This window comes from Schistocerca gregaria, chromosome 2 (genome assembly GCF_023897955.1).
Source record: "Schistocerca gregaria isolate iqSchGreg1 chromosome 2, iqSchGreg1.2, whole genome shotgun sequence".
Lineage (NCBI taxonomy): Eukaryota > Metazoa > Arthropoda > Insecta > Orthoptera > Acrididae > Schistocerca > Schistocerca gregaria.
In genome coordinates this window covers 245,972,908-245,997,009 of record NC_064921.1, presented here as the reverse complement: position 1 = coordinate 245,997,009, position 24,102 = coordinate 245,972,908, and the positions used below count along the sequence as shown (strand labels likewise).

The 24,102-nt window shown below is 39.3% G+C and overlaps 1 protein-coding gene across 2 annotated transcripts in view; it reads left to right on the top strand.

Annotated features, from left to right (window-relative positions):
• LOC126336780 (sphingomyelin phosphodiesterase-like) overlaps nt 1-20,799 on the top strand; it is a 123,323-nt gene extending 102,524 nt beyond the window's left edge. For both annotated transcript variants that reach the window (XM_050000798.1, XM_050000799.1), the window contains 3 exons: nt 1,761-1,941; nt 13,409-13,599; nt 20,417-20,799. In XM_050000798.1, the coding sequence (XP_049856755.1) occupies nt 1,761-1,941; nt 13,409-13,599; nt 20,417-20,579 (535 nt within the window). In that variant the 3' untranslated portion in view covers nt 20,580-20,799. The remainder of the gene's footprint in view (nt 1-1,760; nt 1,942-13,408; nt 13,600-20,416) is intronic.
• Nucleotides 20,800-24,102: the final 3,303 nt, after the last annotated feature.

The window sequence follows — 24,102 nt, the reverse complement described above, 5'->3', positions numbered from 1 at the left end:
TATTTGCGTGATGATTCTGATGGTGTAATAGGATTTTCAATATCTATATTAGCTTAAAGTTTAGTATCTGACTGTAAATTATACAAGTAACACTCAGCAATGAGTTTCCAAAATCTAAACAGTTCATCCAATTTTGTCAATCAACATGCATTTAGAAAGCTATTAGTGTAAACCTAAATTGGTATGAACTACAGGCATGTAACTTGAAGAGTACATGAGTTATTGGAGGTCAAAGTGGAAGATTACTATTGATCACGTCACGCCATAAGTACTCCACAATTACATGGAAAAAAGGTAGCACCTTGTTTATAAGTATATTTATTCGCCTATGTCTTTGTTTATATCTGATATATAATATTCATGAAGAAATTGATCAAATATTTACTGTGTTTTAGAAAGGTCAGAGACATTAGGCTACTGGCCTACTTTTGTTTCTATTCCTTTGATATATGTTTATTTAATTTGTTTATGTATTTAATAATGTGTGTTAGAGTGTGTTTATGATCCAGCCCTAGGAATATTTATTTAATTTCAAATTATTTAAATGTAAATCCAGTATTTCATATGTGTTTCAATACGTTTGAGTGTGTGTGTTAGGTTGGAGACATGGCAGGAGCACTCTAGCCAATCACAGTGCTCGTTACCGCAGCAGGTGACTGCCGAAGTCAATGGAGAGACTGTAGGGAAGTGGGGCAGGAGCATTGGGTGGCTCATAACATGGGGGAGATCTGGATGGGAAGGCATGATGGAGGTTCGCATGAAGTACTTGGAGAGTGTTGAGCAGTTTGCGCGTGGTCGAGGGAAATAGAAACATTTCATAGTGCCGACTTGTGCACTTGTGAGATTTCTGTGGCTTTTGAAATTAAGACTCAGTATGAATATCTTGTGAGCTCTGTTGTTGTTCCTAACTAATTATGTGAAGTAGGAGTCTATTGTTTCCCTGTTACTCAACTTATATTTTATTTAATTGCTGGACCATTGACACCAATAAATGTTTTGCAGAAATAAATGGCATTTTTAAAAGTACTTCTGCCATCATACTCATCATTTAAAGTTGTTAAAATAGGACCTGCAGATTTTATTTAATTGCAATCTTTCATTTATAAATATCATTGCTACATTCAAAATTCGCAATTGCCAAGTGATAGGAACCTTTGACCATTTGAGTCATGTGTGTATTTATATTGCATACTGTAGACTCTGCAGTATTTGGCATGTAATGCAGCGGTGATGTATCCCAGCCCCTAGGCAAAAAAACCAGCCAAAACTTTTAATATTTTGACTGTGAGTCTGGAAGATTTACACAAAATCATGATGCAGAGTGGGAGGTAAGGTCATCACTGTAGGAAATCCAGTACTAGCAGGAATGCATAAGTTATAAATAGTACACAGAGTGTGGTAGACAAATCCTTACTTTATTTACAAGACAGAATTACATCTTGGTCTACACAGGTCAGAGGTTTGACACATACTAAACCATCACAGATATTATTGTTTACTCTACTGCACAGGGCAGCAATGTTTATTTTGTCAGTCAGGGATCATGTACAGTTGCTAGTCACCACATGCTTTATTATGCTTCAAGAAAACAATATTCTTTTGCAATAATGTTACCTATTTTTTTACCCCTTGCTACTGAAAAGCTAAGCTCAAATGAAACTGAATGTGTGTTTCTGTGTTAATTTGTAAACTTCTGCTTTATTATTATTGTTAATCTTTATTATTCATACTTATTATTCATCTTCAACATTCATTTTCAGATTTGAGTATACCATTGCAGCAGTATTCAATGGACACACACACAGAGACAGGTTTCAACTGCACTATGCTTCTGATGATCCATCAAGGGCCAGCATTGTTGCTTACAATGGAGGAAGTCTTGTGACATACTATGATGTAAATCCAAATTACAAAGTATACAAAGTGGATGGAAATACAGGAGTGAGTAATTTACATCCATTACAATAACTTGTTGTTTCCAAAGCCTTGTCAGGAGCCTTATTATGATAAGCATCTCAGAAAATAGGCGTTCTTGATGAATCTTGGTACAAAAATCTGATCATCATTACCCAAAATATTACTCTGTCACCTGCCCAACATAAATAATAACCAAATTCATCCCTATGAAACTATTCTCCCAGTCTTTCATCACACAGATCTTTCCCCTCTAAAAGAAACCTATGAACTTCTGCTTGGTTATGTTATCATCATAATTCAATTGAACAAAGGAGTTCTGATACAATTACTCCTTCTTATACAGGGTGTATATGAAGTTCAGGAACATTTTGACTGGTCACTTTCCCCATTACTCTTTCCTTTATTACATTAGTCACTTGCGTGGTTATGGCTTATGAAAATTTATCCTGACAAGAAAAGTGAAGACATGATCAGAAGTCAGTGTAACTATATCACTTCCACACAATTGGTGTATATGCAAGTGATTAGAGTTGCAATTCTCTGTAACAGGTATATTGCCCACCAGAGTGGATTTGTATTGTTCATGTTTGGTGTTGTTAGCACGCCTCAAGGGTGTACAAGAGGTGTGAACTGCACTAGGTATTGAGTGATAACTGTAAAGGACACACAGATCCCACATACTCATGTGAGACATTATTATCTGGATCTGACAAAATTTGAAATAGGCCTCTTTGTGAATCTCCATTTGGCCGGTTGATCAAATTGTGCAATATCTAGATATGTGGTGTTTTTGGATGTGATGGTGACCTAATTCTTGGCTGCATGAGTGGCAGGTATACTTTTCATCAATGTTCAGTCGAACATCAGAAGGAAAGATCTTAGTATTATGCACCAAGCGCACCGTATTCCCTTCAAATCCATACCTCCAACATTCTGTGTCATTGCACACCGTGGGTCAGATACTACTAGAAGCTGGACTAGGACATTACCATCCCATGCCATGTCCCAGCTGCATTTGGAGTGGTGCTATTGCTGGGAAACATGTACTGCTGATGAACTTCCTCACATTGTGTTTAGCAGTGAGTGATGGTTCTGCACTACTCTAGATGACCACCATCAGCAAGTATGATGGCAACCTGGGAAGAGGTCCCTTTCTTCCAGTGTTTTTGAGAGTCATTGTGATGTTAGTCCTTGTGCCATAATGTGGAGAGCCATCTAGTTCAGGTCACCACTGGTAGTGATTAAGAGGGTTCTGAGTGCACAAGGATATGTATGGACATATTACATCCCCATGTGTTACCTCTCATGTGAAATATCATTGTGCCATTTTTCAACGTATGTGGCATGTGTCTTTATGACTGTCTGTGTGATGTTGAGGTACTCCTTTAGCCATGAAGATCCCTAGATCTGTCCCAAATAGAACATGTGTAGTACCAGTTCAGATATCAACTCTGTCCCAGTGCCAGTCTCCAGAATATCAGGGACCAATCACAACAGTTATTTACACCAATGGCGTGTTTCCTGTTGGTTTGTGTAAACACACCCCACTATTTCTGCCTGTGTTGCAGAAAAAACTCGAACACATGCATCATGTTTTGCTGTATTAACTTAGGAAAGCATTTGAAAAAACTTATAGTTTCACCACCCCTAGTTTCCACTCCCCCTCCCCCCCCCCCTTCCACGCTCTCCTCACGACCAACTCCCATAACTATGTAGTAAACCCTCAGGCCTAAAGCTGCCTATATTTCTTCACACTTTCCATCACTGTCTCATACATGTCCTATACAGTTTCCACATGACTTGCCCCTCCTCCCACTCTTCTCAGTCTGACCAACTAGTCCTAAACAAGTAGTGCTGCTGCAGGTGGGTTTATTTTGATGTCTGCGTCCAGAATTGTGTACCAGTTCTAAAAACAGAGCAGTAACTTGAAATCTTGTTGTCTTTGTGCTGTTAAGTGTGTCTGTGTGCCACACTTTAGCAAGCTAATAGTACTGATTGCTTTCCTCATTTTTATTTGTTGTTTCCATCCTTAGCTTTCTGTTATTAAATATACAGGGTGTCACATTTATCTTGACCACCCTAAATTCACCAGATGCAAATTACAAAATGTTTCAAGTAAATGTTCTTTAGCTGTCAGGGCGACAGCAATCAGCATGATTACCTTCATTGTAGCTTTGTTATTTACAAAGATATGAACAGCAGTGTGACTTTTTTAAATGGCACCTTGTATTTTTTATTCGGAAATTCATTTCCTCTCCTAAATACCTGTTCAAAAATGTATCACAGTGTACCATTAACTGAAACACAATGTTATTAATGACATAACACAACATTGACTTTAAGCCCTGGATCACAAACTCTTCCACTTGCTGGAGTTGTCAGAAAACAAGTGAAAACCAAGTAAAAATGCAATACAAAATTGACTTTGACTCTCCTGTACCATTACCCAGGAGTAGAACATTCAAAGGTGCTCAAAGTGGTGACCTGGGCGCTGGTACACTGATGAATTCATTGAATGAAAGAATTATTTACTGCTTCCGGTGTTTCCCGCTAAAGAGAATTACAAGCAAGCATGCTACGTTCCTGCATCTCCTCTGGAGTTGTTGGAATATTGCAATACACATCTTTAATGCATCCCCAAAAGAAAAAAGTCCAGAAGATTTAAATCAGGAGACCTAAGAGACCACGTAACTGTTCCTCCTTGACCAATTCATCTGGCAAGATACCTTTGGTTCAAAACACAATGTGCACACAAGGCATTATGTGCTGGACACCCATTGTGTTGATACCACCTAAGCATGCTGGTGCTTTGCAGCACTTCATCCAGAAGAGGAGAATGAATTTGTCTGAGGAAGTTGGAATACAGTGTGCCATTTAGACTACCATTGATGAAATAAGGACCGATAATTGTAGTACCAAGCATCCCACACCAGACGTTAACTATCCATTAATGCTGATGTTCCACCTCTCTAAGCCATTGTGGATTGTTGCTGGACCAATAATGCATGTTCCTTATATTTACCTGTCCTTTGTGTGAGAAGGAACATTCATCGGTAAATAGAACATTGGAGAAGAAGTTTGGGTTGGCAAGAATTTGCTGCTGTGCCCACCGACAGAACACAATTCTGGAAATCATTCCCATGCAATTCTTGATGTAGGTGTACACTGTAAGGGTGGAACAGGTGATGTGTAAGAATACAATGTACACTGATTTTAGGAATGCAAGTGTCATGTTCAAGCAGTTGTGTGCTCACATGTGGATTCATAGCAACGGAAGTGAGAACAGTAACTCCGGAAGCTTTGTCTCTGCGAGTGCAACGAGATTTCGTTGTCATGGGTTGAAACTTCCCATTTCCTGAAACGTCGCAAAACGAGAAAACATTCATCGGGAGGGTGGGTACTTGTCAGGATATTGCTCTCTGTACAGTTCTGCTGCCTGCTTAGCATTTCACTTACCTTCAACAACAACAATAAAAGAAATGTTGTCGATGCAGTTTGTAGGAAGGGTAAGGTTTACTGTACGCCTACTCTACACAACAGTATTTGAAAGGACTAAACTACTGTACTAAATATCCCCATACATAAGAAAACTGTATTGCAATTACTGTTCTGCTAGCTTACACTCTCTTCATTGGTATACATTCTGCTCACACAACTCTTCAATTGACGATGGTTGATGGAATGACGGGTGTGCATTCTACTTATGTTTACACTTGTCCTCTGTCAATGTCAGTAAGTGGATGTGTTCCATTACCCTGAGTTCCTGCACTAAGTGGTGGGAGCATCAACGTCAGTGTTGTGCTATGTAATTCATAAAATTGTATTTCAGTGAATGGTACAATGAGATACACATCTGAATAGGTCTTTAGGGGAGAAAATGAATTACCAAATAAAAAATATAGGATGCAATTTTAAAAAGTCATACCGCTGTTCACATCTCTGTAAAAAACAAAGCTACAATGAAGGCAATCATGCTGATTCATGTCCCACTGGCGGCTAAAGAACATTTAATTGAAACATTTGGTAATTTGCAACTGGACCAGTTATTTAGGGTGGGCAATATAAATGGGACAGCCTGTATATATTAAATATATAAATCCTTGTTCAACTTGCTACATAATCTTCCATGAATTCCTTTTCAGAATAATATTACGTCTTTATTATGACATTATAGTTCAGTTTGTTAGTAAAGCAAATTCCAAATTCAATAATTTCCTTTTTGAACTTATTATAATTTTTAATATTGCCTCATTTAGAATTAAGTTTTGAAACTGTATGGGAAATTCAAAATTTCCTTTCTGTTAAACTGTTCTGAGAACTTTAATTGTCACATGTGTAGTGCATACTGTACAAAGAGAAGTATAGTGGATAGATATTTAGAATAGGAAGTTAGATATAAGTTATAAGTCTTGAAATAGGTGGAATGCTACTCTCTAATAGATGAAAAACTATTTCAAATATCATTGTAACATTACAACCAAAAACTGATACTATCATTACAAATTAGGCATATGTACAACAATTCAAAAATGTCTGCTTGTGTCTGTGTATGTGCGGATGGATATGTGTGTGTGTGTGTGTGTGTGTGCGAGTGTACACCTGTCCTTTTTTCCCCCTAAGGGAAGTCTTTCCGCTCCCAGGATTGGAATGACTCCTTACCCTCTCCCTTAAAACCCACATCCTTTCGTCTTTCCCTCTCCTTCCCTCTTTCCTGAAGAAGCAACCATTGGTTGCAAAAGCTAGAAATTCTGTGTGTGTGTTTGTGTGTTTTATTCATTGTGCCTATCTACCGGCACTTTCCCGCTTGGTAAGTCTTGGAATCTTTGAAAGAAACTTCCACATGGGAAAAATATATTAAAAACAAAGATTCCAAGACTTACCAAGCGGGTAAGCGCCGGTAGACAGGCACAATAAATAAAACACACAAACACACACACAGAATTACTAGCTTTCGCAACCGATGGTTGCTTCTTCAGGAAGGAGAGGGAAAGACGAAAGGATGTGGGTTTTAAGGGAGAGGGTAAGGAGTCATTCCAATCCCGGGAGCGGAAAGACTTCCCTTAGGGGAAAAAAAGGACAGGTGTACACTCGCACACACACATATCCATCAGCACATACACAGACACAAGCAGACATATTTAAAGGCAAAGAGTAAGGGCAGAGATGTCAGTCGAGGCGGAAGTACAGAGGCAAAGAAGTTGTACAAGACAGGTGAGGTATGAGTGGCGGCAACTTGAAATTAGCGGAGGTTGAGGCCTGGCGGATATCGAGAAGAGAGGATATACTGAAGGGCGAGTTCCCATCTCCGGAGTTCGGATAGGTTGGTGTTGGTGGGAAGTATCCAGATAACTCGGACGGTGTAACACTGTGCCAAGATGTGCTGGTTGTGCATCAAGGCATGTTTAGCCACAGGGTGATCCTCATTACAAACAAACACTGTCTGCCTGTGTCCATTCATGTGAATGGACACTTTGTTGCTGGTCATTCCCACATAGAAAGCGTCACAGTGCAGGCAGGTCAGTTGGTAAATCACATAGGTGCTTTCACACGTGGCTCTCCCTTTGATCGTGTACACCTTCCGGGTTACAGGACTGGAGTAGGTGGTGGTGGGAGGGTGCATAGGACAGGTTTTACACCGGGGGCGGTTGCAAGGGTAGGAGCCAGAGGGTAGGGAACGTGGTTTGGGGATTTCATAGGGATGAACCAAGAGGTTACGAAGGTTAGGTGGACGGCGGAAAGACACTCTTGGTGGAGTGGGGAGGATTTCATGAAGGATGGATCTCATTTCGGGGCAGGATTTTAGGAAGTCGTATCCCAGCAACAAACTGTCCATTCGCATGAATGGACACAGGCAGACAGTGTTTGTTGGTAATGAGGATCACCCTGTGGCTAAACATGCCTTGATGCACGGCCAGCACATCTTGGCACAGTGTTACACCGTCCAAGTTATCTGGATACTTCCCATCAACACCAACCTATCCGAACTCCGGAGATGGGAACTCGCCCTTCAGTATATCCTCTCTTCTCGATATCCGCCAGGCCTCAACCTCCGCTAATTTCAAGTTGCCGCCGCTCATACCTCACCTGTCTTCTACAACTTCTTTGCCTCTGTACCTCCGCCTCGACTGACATCTCTGCCCTTACTCTTTGCCTTTAAATATGTCTGCTTTTCTCTGTGTATGTGTGGATGGATATGTGTGTGTGTGCGAGTGTACACCTGTCCTTTTTTTCCCCTAAGGGAAGTCTTTCCGCTCCCGAGATTGGAATGACTCCTTACCCTCTCCCTTAAAACCCACATCCTTTCGTCTTTCCCTCTCCTTCCTGAAGAAGCAACCATCGGTTGCGAAAGCTAGTAATTCTGTGTGTGTGTTTGTGTGTTTTGTTCATGTGCCTGTCTGCCGGCGCTTTCCCGCTTGGTAAGTCTTGGAATCTTTGTTTTTAATATATTTTTCCCATGTGGAAGTTTCTTTCTATTTTATTTACATCATCATTAATTTGAACCCAACAATAACGTTTGTTATTGTCTCTGTTGCATTTCGAAATCTTCTCTATCGTCTTACTTTCTCTTTTCATTTGTACAAGAAGTTTCACTTTGTATTCATCTTCCATTTTTCCATAATCTACCATACATTTTATCCTGCCTAATTATACTCAATAATACGTAATTTACTTCCAAACCATAACCTAAAATTTTCAACGCTTTCAACATAACCGTTGCTATAAAATCCATTGTTCCCAGTTTACAAACATTTCGTGTAAACTCGTGAATACTATTTCACAGCTTCAGTTCCTTTCACCTATTACACAACCATCTCAGTTTTTTCCAACAACGTTCGTTTTATTTCCATTCCCGTTTTTCCCACATAACCGATCATTTTTTCGCAGCTTCCCACAGGTTTACACATTATTTCTTCATCAAACAATTGTTAGCCTCATTACCAAAACCTGCCAGTACATAACCAGTCCTTTGAATACATTTACACACATATTCTTCGAGATTTTATTCGAAAATTTTTTTCGAATTTTATTTTTTCGTAAATTATTTTTTCGAAACTTTTTTCGAAAAATTTTTTTTTCGAAATTTTCTTGAATTTCCCCACCCTTTAACGTGATCTGGAGACAACATAACTACCCAACCTTTGCACCCATTGTTGTTCACCAACCTAAGTTTAGCACATGATCAACATAGCTCATCTCAAACCAACACTTTTTCGACTTTTTTCACACCTTTATCTCTCCCTATATAAATCTCTATTTACTTTCACTTTAACCTCATATTACCCTTTCCACCTATTAATACCATGTCAACCTCACAACATCCCTATAACGACCCCATTAAATTTTATTTACATTCCCTCCGCAAACATGCCTTCACCCTAACCAGATTACGCTCCCATATTTCATTTACTCAGGCTTGTCTGACATTTGGCATTACTCCCAAAGGCCTCACACTTAAAGTTCCCATCTCTGGCTGCAATCCTTCTTTCCATCAATCCTTATACCAGTTCCAAACAGCACAATCCATAGCCCTCACCCGCCTAATCCTTCACCTATACATCGACGCGGTCAATGAACACACCCGTCAACTCCTATCCCAAATCAAAGTCCTCAATCTTTCCTCTCCCACATCCACACCGGCTGTACATAGCATCCTCCTACAGGCCAACCGCAAATTAGAACAACATGCCACCCTCCACCTCAAAAAACTATCCAATCTCCTGGTTTCCCACCTTCGGAAAGGCAACTCACTCACCCTCCACAACCTTTCCAACAAACCTCAACCTCCTCTCATTGCACACAGACCCAGTCTCTCCCATCTACTCAATCTCCCACTTCCAGCTCCACTCCCCCCAACACCTCAAAATTCTAGTCAACACAATCTGGAACCACAACACCCCAATTCAGTAGTTAACCTTTCCTCCAAACCTCTCTCCCAATCCGAAACCTCTGTCCTATCCAAAGGCCTCACCTTCAGCCCCACTCCCAGGTTCAACCAAACTGCCCTTGTCAAAGATTTACTGTCCTACACTCGTAGTCTCTGCTGGAAATATCACTTTGCCACGAAGAAAAACAATCCTGATCCCACTCCTAATGATCCAACTGCCTAAGATACTATCCAAATTGAACCCTGCCTGCAACAGTTCCGTCCTCCATCACAGCGAGACCCACCTCCTCTTCCTCAAAATCACCCTCTCCAAACCTTCCAGGAATTTCTCACTTCCAGCCTTGCCTCTCAATCTTTCTTGAAAAACCTTAATCCCACTCCCAACATCACCACAGCCGAAGCCCAGGCTATCCGTGATCTGAAAGCTGACCGATCCATCATCATTCTTCCGGCTGACATGGGTTCCACGACCATGGTACTTGATAGTCGGGAGTATGTGGCTGAGGGACTGCGTCAGCTTTCAGACAACTCTACATACAAAGTTTGCCAAGGTAATCCCATTCCTGATGTCCAGGCAGAGCTTCAAGGAATCCTCAGAACCTTAGGCCCCCTCCAAAACCTTTCACCTGACTCCATCAAACTCCTCACCCCACCGACACCTCGCACTCCTACCTTCTACCTACTTCCTAAAATTCACAAACCCAAACATCCTGGCCGTCCCATTGTAGCTGGTTACCAAGCCCCCACAGAACGTATCTCTGCCTACGTAGATCAACACCTTCAACCCATTACATGCAGTCTCCCATCCTTCATCAAAGACACCAACCACTTTCTCGAACGCCTGGAATCCGTACCCAGTCTGTTACCCCCAGAAACCATCCTTGTAACCATTGATGCCACTTCCCTATACACGAATATCCCGCACATCCAGGGCCTCGCTGCAATGGAGCACTTCCTTTCACGCCGATCACCTGCCACCCTACCTAAAACCTCTTTCCTCGTCACCTTAGCCAGCTTCATCCTGACCCACAACTTCTTCACTTTTGAAGGCCAGACATATCAACAATTAAAGAGAACAGCCATGGGTACCAGGATGGCCCCCTCGTATGCCAACCTATTTATGGGTTGCTTAGAGGAAGCCTTCTTGGTTACCCAAGCCTGCCAACCCAAAGTTTGGTACAGATTTATTGATGACATCTTCATGATGTGGACTCACAGTGAAGAACAACTCCAGAATTTCCTCTCCAACCTCAACTCCTTTGGTTCCATCAGATTCACCTGGTCCTACTCCAAATCCCATGCCACTTTCCTGGATGTTGACCTCCATCTGTCCAATGGCCAGCCGCACACATCCGTCCACATCAAACCCACCAACAAGCAACAGTACCTCCATTATGACAGCTGCCACCCATTCCATATCAAACGGTCCCTTCCCTACAGCCTAGGCCTTCGTGGCAAACGAATCTGCTCCAGTCCTGAATCCCTCGACCATTACACCAACAACCTGAAAACAGCTTTCGCATCCCGCAACTACCCTCCCAACCTGGTACAGAAGCAGATAAACAGAGCCACTTCCTCATCCCCTCAAACCCAGAACCTCTCACAGAAGAACCCCAAAAGTGCCCCACTTGTGACAGAATACTTCCCGGGACTGGATCAGACCTTGAATGTGGCTCTCCAGCAGGGATACGACTTCCTAAAATCCTCCCTCGGAATGAGATCCATCCTTCATGAAATCCTCCCCACTCCACCAAGAGTGTCTTTCCGCCGTCCACCTAACCTTCGTAACCTCTTGGTTCATCCCTATGAAATCCCCAAACCACGTTCCCTACCCTCTGGCTCCTACCCTTGCAACCGCCCCCGGTGTAAAACCTGTCCTATGCACCCTCCCACCACCACCTACTCCAGTCCTGTAACCCGGAAGGTGTACACGATCAAAGGGAGAGCCACGTGTGAAAGCACCTACGTGATTTACCAACTGACCTGCCTGCACTGTGACGCTTTCTATGTGGGAATGACCAGCAACAAAGTGTCCATTCGCATGAATGGACACAGGCAGACAGTGTTTGTTGGTAATGAGGATCACCCTGTGGCTAAACATGCCTTGATGCACGGCCAGCACACCTGGGCACAGTGTTACACCGTCCGAGTTATCTGGATACTTCCCACCAACACCAACCTATCCGAACTCCGGAGATGGGAACTTGCCCTTCAGTATATCCTCTCTTCTCGATATCCGCCAGGCCTCAACCTCCGCTAATTTCAAGTTGCCGCCGCTCATACCTCACCTGTCTTCTACAACTTCTTTGCCTCTGTACTTCCGCCTCGTCTGACATCTCTGCCCTTACTCTTTGCCTTTAAATATGTCTGCTTGTGTCTGTGTATGTGCGGATGGATATGTGTGTGTGTGCGAGTGTACACCTGTCCTTTTTTTCCCCTAAGGGAAGTCTTTCCGCTCCCGGGATTGGAATGACTCCTTACCCTCTCCCTTAAAACCCACAATGTTTGTCTCCCCTCCCTGCTATTCTCCTGTTCTGTACAATTATTTAAAAATGAATAGGGAGAAATATGGTTACTATTCTTCTAAATAGATCCATTTTACCCTCATAATCATTATATAAAATATAATTTGGAAGAAGAATTATATTTTTTAATGCATACTGGCAATCAGGCTCTCAAAATTTTGAGTTACACTCTTTGCAATGCAATGTGTGTTTTGTAAAAAAGTTTTTGTTTATTTATTTATAGATGCAATCACATACTTATGACACAGTCATAACCAGTTTCAGCCAAACAATGACCATCTTCAGATTCTAAAGGTGGCATACACTGAACACAGGTTCATGTGTTGACAATGCATCAAAGAATTAGAATCTGAAGATAGTCATTGTATGGCCGAAACCGGTTATGACTGTGTCATAAGACTGTGATTGTGTCCATAAATAAATAAACAAAAATTTTTTACGAAATAATCAATCACTCACTCACTCACTCTATTGACAAAATGTTATTTTTTCCAAAAGCATAGTGTTTCTTACACAGCCTGCCTGTGTTATCAAGTCATTCACTACCCAAAATTCATCAGAAAAAATGTATTCCATCACAAATTGAGAGAAAGAGAGAGAGAGAGAGAGAGAGAGAGAGAGAGAGAGAGAGAGAGAGAGAGAGTGTGTGTGTGTGTGTTGTAGCTTCAACTTTAAATCCTTTCCTTCACAAACTTATTCTAGAAAAAATGAGAATTGCAGAGAATGAAAATGACAGCTTATTTTTGTAACCATTTAATAACTATGAAAATAAAAGCATACACATTTCATTTATTATTATAATACCAATTAACATAAATATTTTTTTAAAGTTAAATCTTCTTTGTTCTTTATCTGCTTAGCTATTGAAAATGACTGAAGTTTTTTGCATTATTAACAATGACAAGAAAAAGCTATTATTTTTGCAGTCAATAATGTTTGTATTTCCTTTACTTGTTTGTATTTTACTGTAAATTAATTTAAAAAGGAATTGAGCTAATCTCAAAAGCATTGGCACTTTTAAAAACCTGATCAAAAATAGTAAGAATTCATTCTGCAGAAAAAAATTTTATTTCAAATATAGGCTGTTGTGGATTACACTACTTGGATGTTTAATCTCACTGAAGCCAACCTTGACCCTGAAAATGAACCTAACTGGTACAAACTTTACTCCTTCCAAGAAGCTTATGGTGTAGAGTCTATGAATTTGACTGAATTGAACAAATTAGTCCATCGAATGGCTGAGACTCCTGAGATCATACAACAATACTATGGGTAAGCTGAATATGTCATTTCCTAAATTAGTGATAGACAAGCCAAAATTGGATATATATGAAAGTACAGATGTCTTTTGTTGACCAGATATATGGACATAATCTGCTATCTGAAAGGAATTAGATGTGTAACTATACTATATGTTGTTATAAATGCATCTTATGAGATATATTTATGACATTTTATAATTTTATGAAATGTTCTTTATTTTGCTTTCTTTTTACTGTATCTTACTTAGCATAAAATATCATTGATGATATGTGTCTCTCTCTTCTTGGATTATTTCATTACATTTCTCTTCTATATAAATGTATTTGATTTCTTTTGTGATAATTTTTCATATACAGGGCTACTATAAATGATTCATTCGTTTTCAGAGTTCTGCATTAACCAAAGTATTACATGTGCAAATATGACTGATGAATTAGTGGAACCGTAAATTTGATGAGTTTGCATTTTGCCCTCCTGTTGGTGTTGTAAGTGATGTTTCTTGGCAATCTGGCAACAAAGCAAGAAAAGAGTTTTTGTGTATTGAAACATGCAATATCTTTATTGCTTACAACAGTGCATCATACACTCCTGGAAATTGAAATAAGAACACCGTGAATTCATTGTCCCAGGAAGGGGAAACTTTATTGACACATTCCTGGGGTCAAATACATCACATGATCACACTGACAGAACCACAGGCACATAGACACAGGCAACAGAGCATGCACAATGTTGGCACTAGTACAGTGTATATCCACCTTTCGCAGCAATGCAGGCTGCTATTCTCCCATGGAGACGATCGTAGAGATGCTGGATGTAGTCCTGTGGAATGGCTTGCCATGCCATTTCCACCTGGCGCCTCAGTTGGACCAGCGTTCGTGCTGGACGTGCAGACCGCGTGAGACGACGCTTCATCCAGTCCCAAACATGCTCAATGGGGGACAGATCCGGAGATCTTGCTGGCCAGGGTAGTTGACTTACACCTTCTAGAGCACGTTGGGTGGCACGGGATACATGCGGACGTGCATTGTCCTGTTGGAACAGCAAGTTCCCTTGCCGGTCTAGGAATGGTAGAACGATGGATTCAATGACGGTTTGGATGTACCGTACACTATTCAGTGTCCCCTCGACGATCACCAGAGGTGTACGGCCAGTGTAGGGGATCGCTCCCCACACCATGATGCCGGGTGTTGGCCCTGTGTGCCTCTGTCGTTTGAAGTCCTGATTGTGGCGCTCACCTGCACAGCGCCAAACACGCATACGACCATCATTGGCACCAAGGCAGAAGCGACTCTCATCGGTGAAAACGACAGGTCTCCATTCGTCCCTCCATTCACACCTGTCGCGACACCACTGGAGGCAGGCTGCACGATGTTGGGGTGTGAGCAGAAGACGGCCTAACGGTGTGCGGGACCGGAGCCCAGCTTCATGGAGACGGTTGCGAATGGTCCTCGCCGATACCCCAGGAGCAACAGTGTCCCTAATTTGCTGGGAAGTGGCGGTGTGGTCCCCTACGGCTCTGCGTAGGATCCTACGGTCTTGGCGTGCATCCATGCGTCGCCACGGTCCGGTCCCAGGTCGACGGGCACGTGCACCTTCCGCCGACCACTGGCGACAACATCGATGTACTGTGGAGACCTCACGCCCCACGTGTTGAGCAATTCGGCGGTACGTCCACCCGGCCTCCCGCATGCCCACTATACGCCCTCGCTCAAAGTCCGTCAACTGCACATACGATTCACGTCCACGCTGTCGCGGCATGCTGCCAGTGTTAAAGACTGCGATGGAGCTCCGTATGCCATGGCAAACTGGCTGACACTGACGGCGGCGGTGCACAAATTCTGCGCAGCTAGTGCCATTCGATGGCCAACACCGCGGTTCCTGGTGTGTCCGCTGTGCCGTGCGTGTGATCATTGCTTGTACAGCCCTCTCGCAGTGTCCGGAGCAAGTATGGTGGGTCTGACACATCAGTGTCAATGTGTTCTTTTTTCCATTTCCAGGAGTGTATATTCAGAAAGAATTATGTAAAAAAAAACAACAAGAACAAGGCAGGGCACCTCCTCAGCAGAGTATCAATGTTTGATACTTCCTAAATGATGAACTTCCATATTACTGGATTGGGCATGGTGGTGAAGATGATGCAACTCTGTTCCCTGAGTCCCAAGGTCATCTGACCTAATGCCTTGTGCCTTTTTTTCCTTTGGAGACACATTGAGGAACATGTTTATGTACCTCCACTGCCAAGATCAGTGGGACAACTCAGGAACGTTGCTGTGATGACCGTAGATAAGATGTTGCTATATAGGGTATGGAATGAACTTGATTATCACTTGGATGTCCATCATGTGAACAGATGGACACTCATTGAACATTTGTTGAGTACAAAATGTAAACTTGGTGAGGTAATAGTTCTATTTATGCACCTATTACAGTTGTGCATTTAATTCTTCAGAAAATATAGACCTTTGAAAATGAATGAATCATTTAAAGTTGTCCTATATTTCAACCATTATGAAGGTATACATTCAGTGTTAAGCTTCAAGTTTCTAATGAAATACACATTGATAATGAGCCATTGAACATATTTTATGTGATTGAATCAATGTTTTTTGCCTTCTGTATGCTATGTTCTCATCAGGTAAGGTAAACTTACATCATGAGCAGTCTTCCAGCTGCAGTCTGGTACCTTATTTTATGGATTATTAGACCCATTTTTATCTTTGAAAACTTGTCTCTAAATTTCAGGTGTAGTTTATATCCAAAATGTATATAAAAACATTGAGCATTTGATTTAAAATTCCTACTGTTGATTTAAAATTCCTACTGCCTTAAAAATGGGCAAATATTTAATGTCACAGGAAACCTATCTCTATCTGGCAACATTGGATTCAACTAGCAGCAGCAATGCACTGATGTGATGAACATGAATTGCGGGGATTCATAAGGTTGCTAACACTGTCTCCCTCTCACCTCGCCATAACAAACCTAGAGCACTGCGTAGTTTATGACGCATCATCGCAATCTAAGGTGTCAGTGAATCTGAACTGAAAGTGATTAGTGTTATTGGTAACAAACACAATATTTTTGTTAGTACACAGTTTCTCAATGGAAGAAAAAGGTATTCATACAATGTGTGCTATAAACTGAAAGTAGTAGCATATGCAGAAGAACATGGAACAGAGCTGCTGAGCAGTATTTGACCCTCCGAGCAGAAAAAAAGATTCACAATTGGTGTACTAGTAAAGAAGAAATGAAAAAAATGAGGAAGACTAAATGTGGAAACAGAGGACTGACTGCGAAATGCCCAAAACTAGAAGAAGAAATGGATTCAAGGACACCATCAAAATTGTGTGGCATTACTAAAAAAAATGATTCAATTACACCCTCATAAGCTAGTGCTACAGTGGAATTTTTCAGAGTTTAAAGGTGGAGTTGACTGGTGCTACAGGCTTGACTGGTGCTACAGCTTTATGAACCAAAACCAAAACATCTCAGAAAATGCCACAAGAGTATCAAGAAAAAATACTATCTTTCTATCACTATATTATTCAACATCAAAAGAAAACCAGTGTGGAACTAAACTAAATAGTGAATATGGATAAAACTCTTCTGACATTGGATGTGCTGATTAACAGAACTGTTGTCTTGAAAAGTACTAAAACTGTAACTACAAAAGCAAGTGTAAATGAAAAAATGCATTACGCGTACTCCAATGATCATTTTTCAAGCTCAGAAATGTCAAAAACCTTCTGAAATATTGCCAGGTGTTGTTCATGTACTTGACAAGGTTGTATGGATAAGGCTTGTATCAAATTATGGATGAACAGAGTGTGGGAGAGTAGGGAAGGTGCCTAATTGAAGAAGAGTTGTGCTAGATCAGTTTAGTAGTCATTTGAAAAATTTTGTGAAAGAGAAATTGAGAAAGGGAAATACAGAGCTTGCTGTTATTCCAAAAGGACTTACTTCACAACTGCAACTTCTTGATGGTACAATAAATAAACCATCTAAAATGTATATGACAGAGCAATGGAACAAATGGATAATACCCAACATGAATTCACACCAAAGGGAGCTTTAAATGATGTACAATCAAAGAAGTGTGTCAGTGGATAAAACAGTTATGGTCTAGACTGAGAGAAGACATCATTCTTAAATCTTTCAGTAAGTGCAGCACAAGTAATGCTCTCGATGGCAGTGGAGACTATCTTATATGTGAAAAGGACAACAATGATGATGAGGAGGAAGAGGATGAAGAAGAAGATGAAGAAGAATGTTCAAATGACGATTTTCAGGGATTTTGAAGGCCAGTCCAGTTTTATAAAGTAAGATTTTCTTAGCACAGCATTGCAATCTAATAATAAAAATGTTATTTTTGGGACTGCAGCCTTTCTCGGTGTATTCCACTGATGAATTCTCCTTGGGTTATCAGCCAAGTGGTGGCGTCGTCTCGTTGCAATGTTTCATTGAGTCTCATACCCATCTTCTTCTAGCGAAGATGATTGGTACGAAACTCACTGAAACATTGCGACAAGACAACGCCACCACTCGGTTGATAAACCGAGAAGAGTTCATCAATGATGGTTTTCTAAAAGAAAAAAACACGCATAAAAATTAATATGCATCTTGTAGTCTATTAGATATGGTAGTTCTTTTTTCTTGCTGGTCATCATATATTTATAACTCCAGGTAGCATGCAATTTTAATTCGAAGGTAAGTCAATATTAGGACACACTTTACTAACTGAAAACTACATACAAACAACAGTATCATGAAAAAGATAGATCACTCTTCACCAGTTAGAGGAGGTGCTGAAACACAAACAGGCATAATGAAAGGACTTTTAAACATTAAAGCTTTCAGACTAAAAATTCCTTCTTCAGAAATAGAAAATACACATACATCCACACAAGCACAACTCGCACACACATGGGTCTTGTCTCCAGATGCTGTGGCGCAGCTATAGAGCTTATCTTGCACTTAGATTTTGGTGATATTTAGCAGTTGGTTATAAAACAAAAAGAAAATGCAATATGCAAAATTTTGGATAGACTGTGATACGCCCCCCCCCCCCCTCTCCTTTTCTCTCTCTCTCTCTGAAATCTTGGTTGCAGAGACAGACTGATGTGCAGTGTAACCTAATGTCTAGTTTGGTTCTGATCAATAAATGTCACACCTTTCGCAGTGTGAAAACCACAAGCCACACTTGGGTAACATCCTATCCCCAAATGAACATCATATTTAGCAGCCAATACTAGATATTTTCTGAAAGTGTACACAGCATCCTACAGCATTTACGAAACTCACAATCATTCATTCAAGTCACTGAACAGAATAATCTTAATGGAGCATAAGAAGCATTATTTGATTCCCCAGTTCTGCAAACACCTTGCATTCTTACAAAGCCATCTTCTAACACATGGGTCACAGTCAGCATTCAGGGTTTATTATCTGCTAAGAATACAGTGACGAGCTACCTGCACAAGCTGCAAAATGCCAACTATACTTGGAAGAAAACACAGATATCAGCAATTAATATGTAAGACTTTTCACTTTCTCTCGTGTAAAGAATGCTTGCTAATTCACGAGACATCGCAACATAATTTAGATACAATTGTCAAAATCACTCATGTGAACTTAAATCATTTACTGAATGTAGAAATGTTGTCCCTTTACAGTACACATCTCATAAGACAGCACATTTGTTGCTGTAAATGTCTTCCTAACCCTTCCAAAATGTCTTCCCTAGATTCATGAATCATTCACTGAAATTCAGACCCCTGCCCCAAATGCTCATTTAGCGGACTTGAGTACACTCTCTTCATCATAATCTGCATTGTGTCACTCAAATTTGGAGGCATAATTTTTTTTCTTTTTTTTATCTTATTGAAATAAATGGTTGTGGTACGGCTTTTGGTCAGAGTACACTTACAGAAGTAAACTCAATATGTGATACGTGGCAGTCGCGCCATTCTTAAATTAATTGCACTGCAATTCTATTCTTCCATCAACATGTCACTTCAACTTTTTAACAAAGAAAGCCTTATGAAATGAAAGCAGCACTAAACTGTACTCACTCCTTAGCAACTACTAAACTTTTAATGTTATTTTTTGTACACTTATATGGTTCTCATACAAGTTTCATAGTTATTTGGTATTTGCTATGTCACAATTTCCTCTTCTTGTAATTTTTATTGCTGTAGAGAGCATGTTTTACACACACCAGTTTTACAATTTAAAAAAAATTTGTAAGTATTAAAAAAGAAGTTAACTGAAAATATGTGATCTGAGGTACAAACAGTTAAAATGGTAAATGTCTATGTGCCTCCTCTGAATTCATTCATTCTTTGTGGGCTTTGACATAACAGCCTGAAAGTTAATCATCCCATCATTTGCGTTACTGGGTTCCAGTTTAGTTCATTCCTTCAGAATTATTGTGTGTTTCTGAGAGAACGAGATGATGATTTTTTTTTTTTTAATAAGATTACTGGTTCAGTTCTACACTTTAAAAAAAGTGGTACAATAGTGTTGTGTTTGTCATTTCCAGATCTCTTTAAAAAATAAGATAACATAGTTATTCCTCAAGTAGGCATCAGTGTGTTTCACTGAACAAGTTATTTATCTATAATCACCTTTACTTTGTTTTTAAAGTTAGTCAGCAGCAATACTATCATTGTACCACACAAATAGTTGAAAATTCATTTTTAAACTATATTTTGGATCAGTCAGTATACTAGCTTTTCCCATCAATTCTGATATTATCTTCATATCTTGTATGTAAAATGCATATTTTTGTACAATATTTCTGCATTATTCAAATTTGTTTCAGATATTCTGTGAAAGAGGGAGATCCAAGCTTAGAATCAGGGTGTGATGCAGACTGTGAGAGGAGTCAACTATGTACTATTGTCACATCCTATTTCAGAGACACTACTAAATGTGATGAATTAACAGCGAATATGCCTGTAAAAGCAGCAGTTCCAAATAAGTAATTTAAATAAAAGCCACAAAGATTAAACTATGTTGTAAACAACACAATATAGGTGAAATTAGTGAAGCACTCATGTGAAAAGCATGTAAAAAGCCTTTTGAAACCTCTGCAGAGCATTCATTTATTTTAATGTGACATAGATTTTGTAGCCATTCTGTGCTAGGAAGCAGTGAGTCAGTAACTACAAAAATTATGAATAAAACAAAGCTTTATTTCAAAAATATGTTTCTATAAATGTAACAAAACTACAGGCCTTGATCAACCTCTATCAAAAATTATTAAGCATGTGTCAGCTTTCTTTTACAACAACTAAATAAAAATTATTCTTTTTCTGAAACAGTTGTAAGTTTACTTACTTTATTACTGCTCATAGTTCCACAATGGTATGTGCAGAATGAAGTCTCATAATCTGAAATTGATTTTTGTTGATACCGTGAAGTGGGCTGACTTTGAACATTTTAATTATTTTTTGTAAATTAAACAGAAACTTCTGAAGATATTGACATGAAACTTTTGGGGTAGTTGCAAGAGGTGTTGCTGAATATGATAAAGCAGATTATTCATTTTTATTCCCCACATCTAGTTTATTTTATTTTTTTAATTTTTCACTGTTAAATTTCCCCCAAGGGTCGAGGTCACTTTGAACATGGAAACATTTGCCTCTTCTGTGGCAGTCATGTCAATTACTGTTAAATGACACTCTATCATATGAAACAACATGACATTTTGTATATAAATAAAGTTTTGAAAGTAACCTATGTAGAAAAATTTGAGTATTTTTTATGAGTTTTCTTTAATCACCTGAAATCTTTTCTATGATTACAGCTTAATTTTGCTAATAATGGAAATGGTTGCTGAGCTAGTTATGAAATAATAAAATTATTTTAAAAAAAGAGCTTTTCAAAACATTCTGTATGACTTTAATAAAAGAAATGAGCAAAAACTTATCACATTTTAAAGAATGATATCTGTAAACACTTTACAGGAAAGGAAGTTGCCATGAAAGAGTGTTCACTCTAGCAGATGTCATAGTCATCAGATTTAAATGCAAAATGAAGCCTTGCCCTTCTATCTACCTTAGAATCAGGTAGAGTCCTGCAAATGTCATCTTTCTCAAAATCTGACACATTGGAAACATTAGGACACACAAAAAAAACTTCATCTGATTCCACCTTGGAATGCCTTTTCCTCAGAAGTGTAATTTCATCATCAGTGATAATATGTCCAACACTATTTTACACTTTTCTTTGAAGAAAACTTCACTAAAACATGTTTTCCATCGTGCTGATGTGTCAAAGAAGAGGGAAGGGGCTGTTCAAAGTCACCCCTTAAAGACAAGTCTTCATATTTTATTTTTTTACATCACCAAAGAATAAATTTAACATTTTACACTTTCTGTAAATGTTCGTTCAAGTGTTAACTTTGCCTATAAAAACTCGTTTCAAATTCTAAACTCAAAAATGCTTCTAATAATAGGCAAACGTTTTTGTGGTTGTGAAAGAACTTACATTTCCCGAAGATTATTTTATTTTCTGGTGTTGGTATACAATGTTATTTCACATCGACTGGAATATCAGCTGAAAGTGTCAATTATTGGCAATATTTGATGACTTTGGCCTTAATTCCATATTTACACACTATAGTGCAGCATTTATTTTAAAAAGACACTAAATTGCTGTTCAAAGTCGCCTCGCCACTCAGAGACACCCTGCTTTACAGTAGTAATGCAGTTCACTGATCAACACAACATGCTGGGGTTAAATTTTCAAGATTGCAGATTCATTCAAAATAGATATTTTCATACAGAGCGATGACCAGTCTCTATCAACTGCTAGTTCCTTTAAGTATTATTCCACTGGTAAATTTAGCAAAAACTGCCCTGCTGATATGCATCCAAAATAATGTCATTCAACAACATAGTAAAGCAACTCTACTTTTCAATGTTATAAACAGTAATAACACTCAGTGGTAACATGTTTACACAGTCCCTTCATGTTGTCATTAGACAGATCACTTGTACACACACTACTTTAAAGTCCAATGAATTCACTCCAAACATATTCATAATAGTTCATTAACAGAAACTCGGTATTTAGTGACAGTGAGCCTAACTGTCTTTCAAGTCACAGTACATCAGAATAATGCAACACATAATTTCTTTCTGTCCTGTTATCTGTAATACAGAAGTTAATAAACCACTAGTCTGAAATAAGCATTACTGTATGCAGTGAGCCACACACAGAACCATCTCCTCCCCGAAGAGGTATGTGATGTATTTATTGAAGTTTTTCAGGTTTGCATTCAAGATATTTTTAATTCTAGTTTCAATATTTTGCTGATATTTAGAAGGTGGAAGTCCTAAACTACACTTATGGCAGATACTAAAATCATTGACATTTGGAGCAATATTGACCATTGTAGATGTAACTACTTATTGGGTGGCCAAACATTTAGCCAGTTTATTGAGACCTTTGTAGGTAAATGTGAGCATCATATCTTAGCTCGGCTGATTTTGTTACTAGGTTAAAAACTTTTAAATGTAACATTTCTGATTTATTGGTCAGATCTGACATGTTTTCCTTGTTCACCATGGCACCTATTGTTGACTACCATTGATTATCAGCAAGTTTGAAGAAGACATAATGGTGTTAGTTAAGCATGCTCTAACCTCTACTTAATTTTGATTTGACAATAAACATTCTGAACAGAATGATGGTGTTGCCATGGGCAGTCCTCTCTTGTCCATGGTAGCTAATTTATTTATGGAAAATTCTGAAGAAACAGCATTCAACTCTGCAGTCTGAAAATCAACAGTGTTCTGAACAAACGCTAATAACAGATTCATAGTTTCAGCCCATTGTGAGGACAAATTGATCTAGTTCCTTGGACATCTAAATGCCATTCATGAAAATATCAATTTTATAGTTGTAAGGGAAATTAATGGCTGTGTACCATTTCTAGATGTATTATTTCGATTAAGGAAGATGGATTTTTAGGACATCATTTACCATAAGTCCACTCATAGTAGTTTATACTTGCAGGCATTTAGCTGCCACCATCTTTCTCAAACTATCAGTGTACAGGACTCGTGTAGTGTCAGATACTGACAACCTACAAAATGATCTGATACACTTGGGAGAAATATTACATAAGACTTGGTATACAAAATTACAAATTAAGAGAGCCAGGCCAACCAAAAGATGAGCAGGAAGAAAGAGATGTAGGTCTATGTTCTTTCTATAGTATGTGGAAAATGTCTCTTCAAAAATTGCAAGGAAAATGAAGAACATAAAAGCAGATGTGATGGTTCCACCAGCCAAAATGGCAGCTCCTCTGGGATCCATGAAGAATGATTTGCTTTTATAAAAGTTTGGTATACAGGGTGTTACAAAAAAGTATGGCCAAACTTTCAGGAAACATTCCTCACACACAAATAAAGAAAAGATGTTATGTGGACAGGTGTCCGGAAACACTTAATTTCCATGTTATAGTTCATTTTAGTTTTGTCAGTATGTACTGTACTT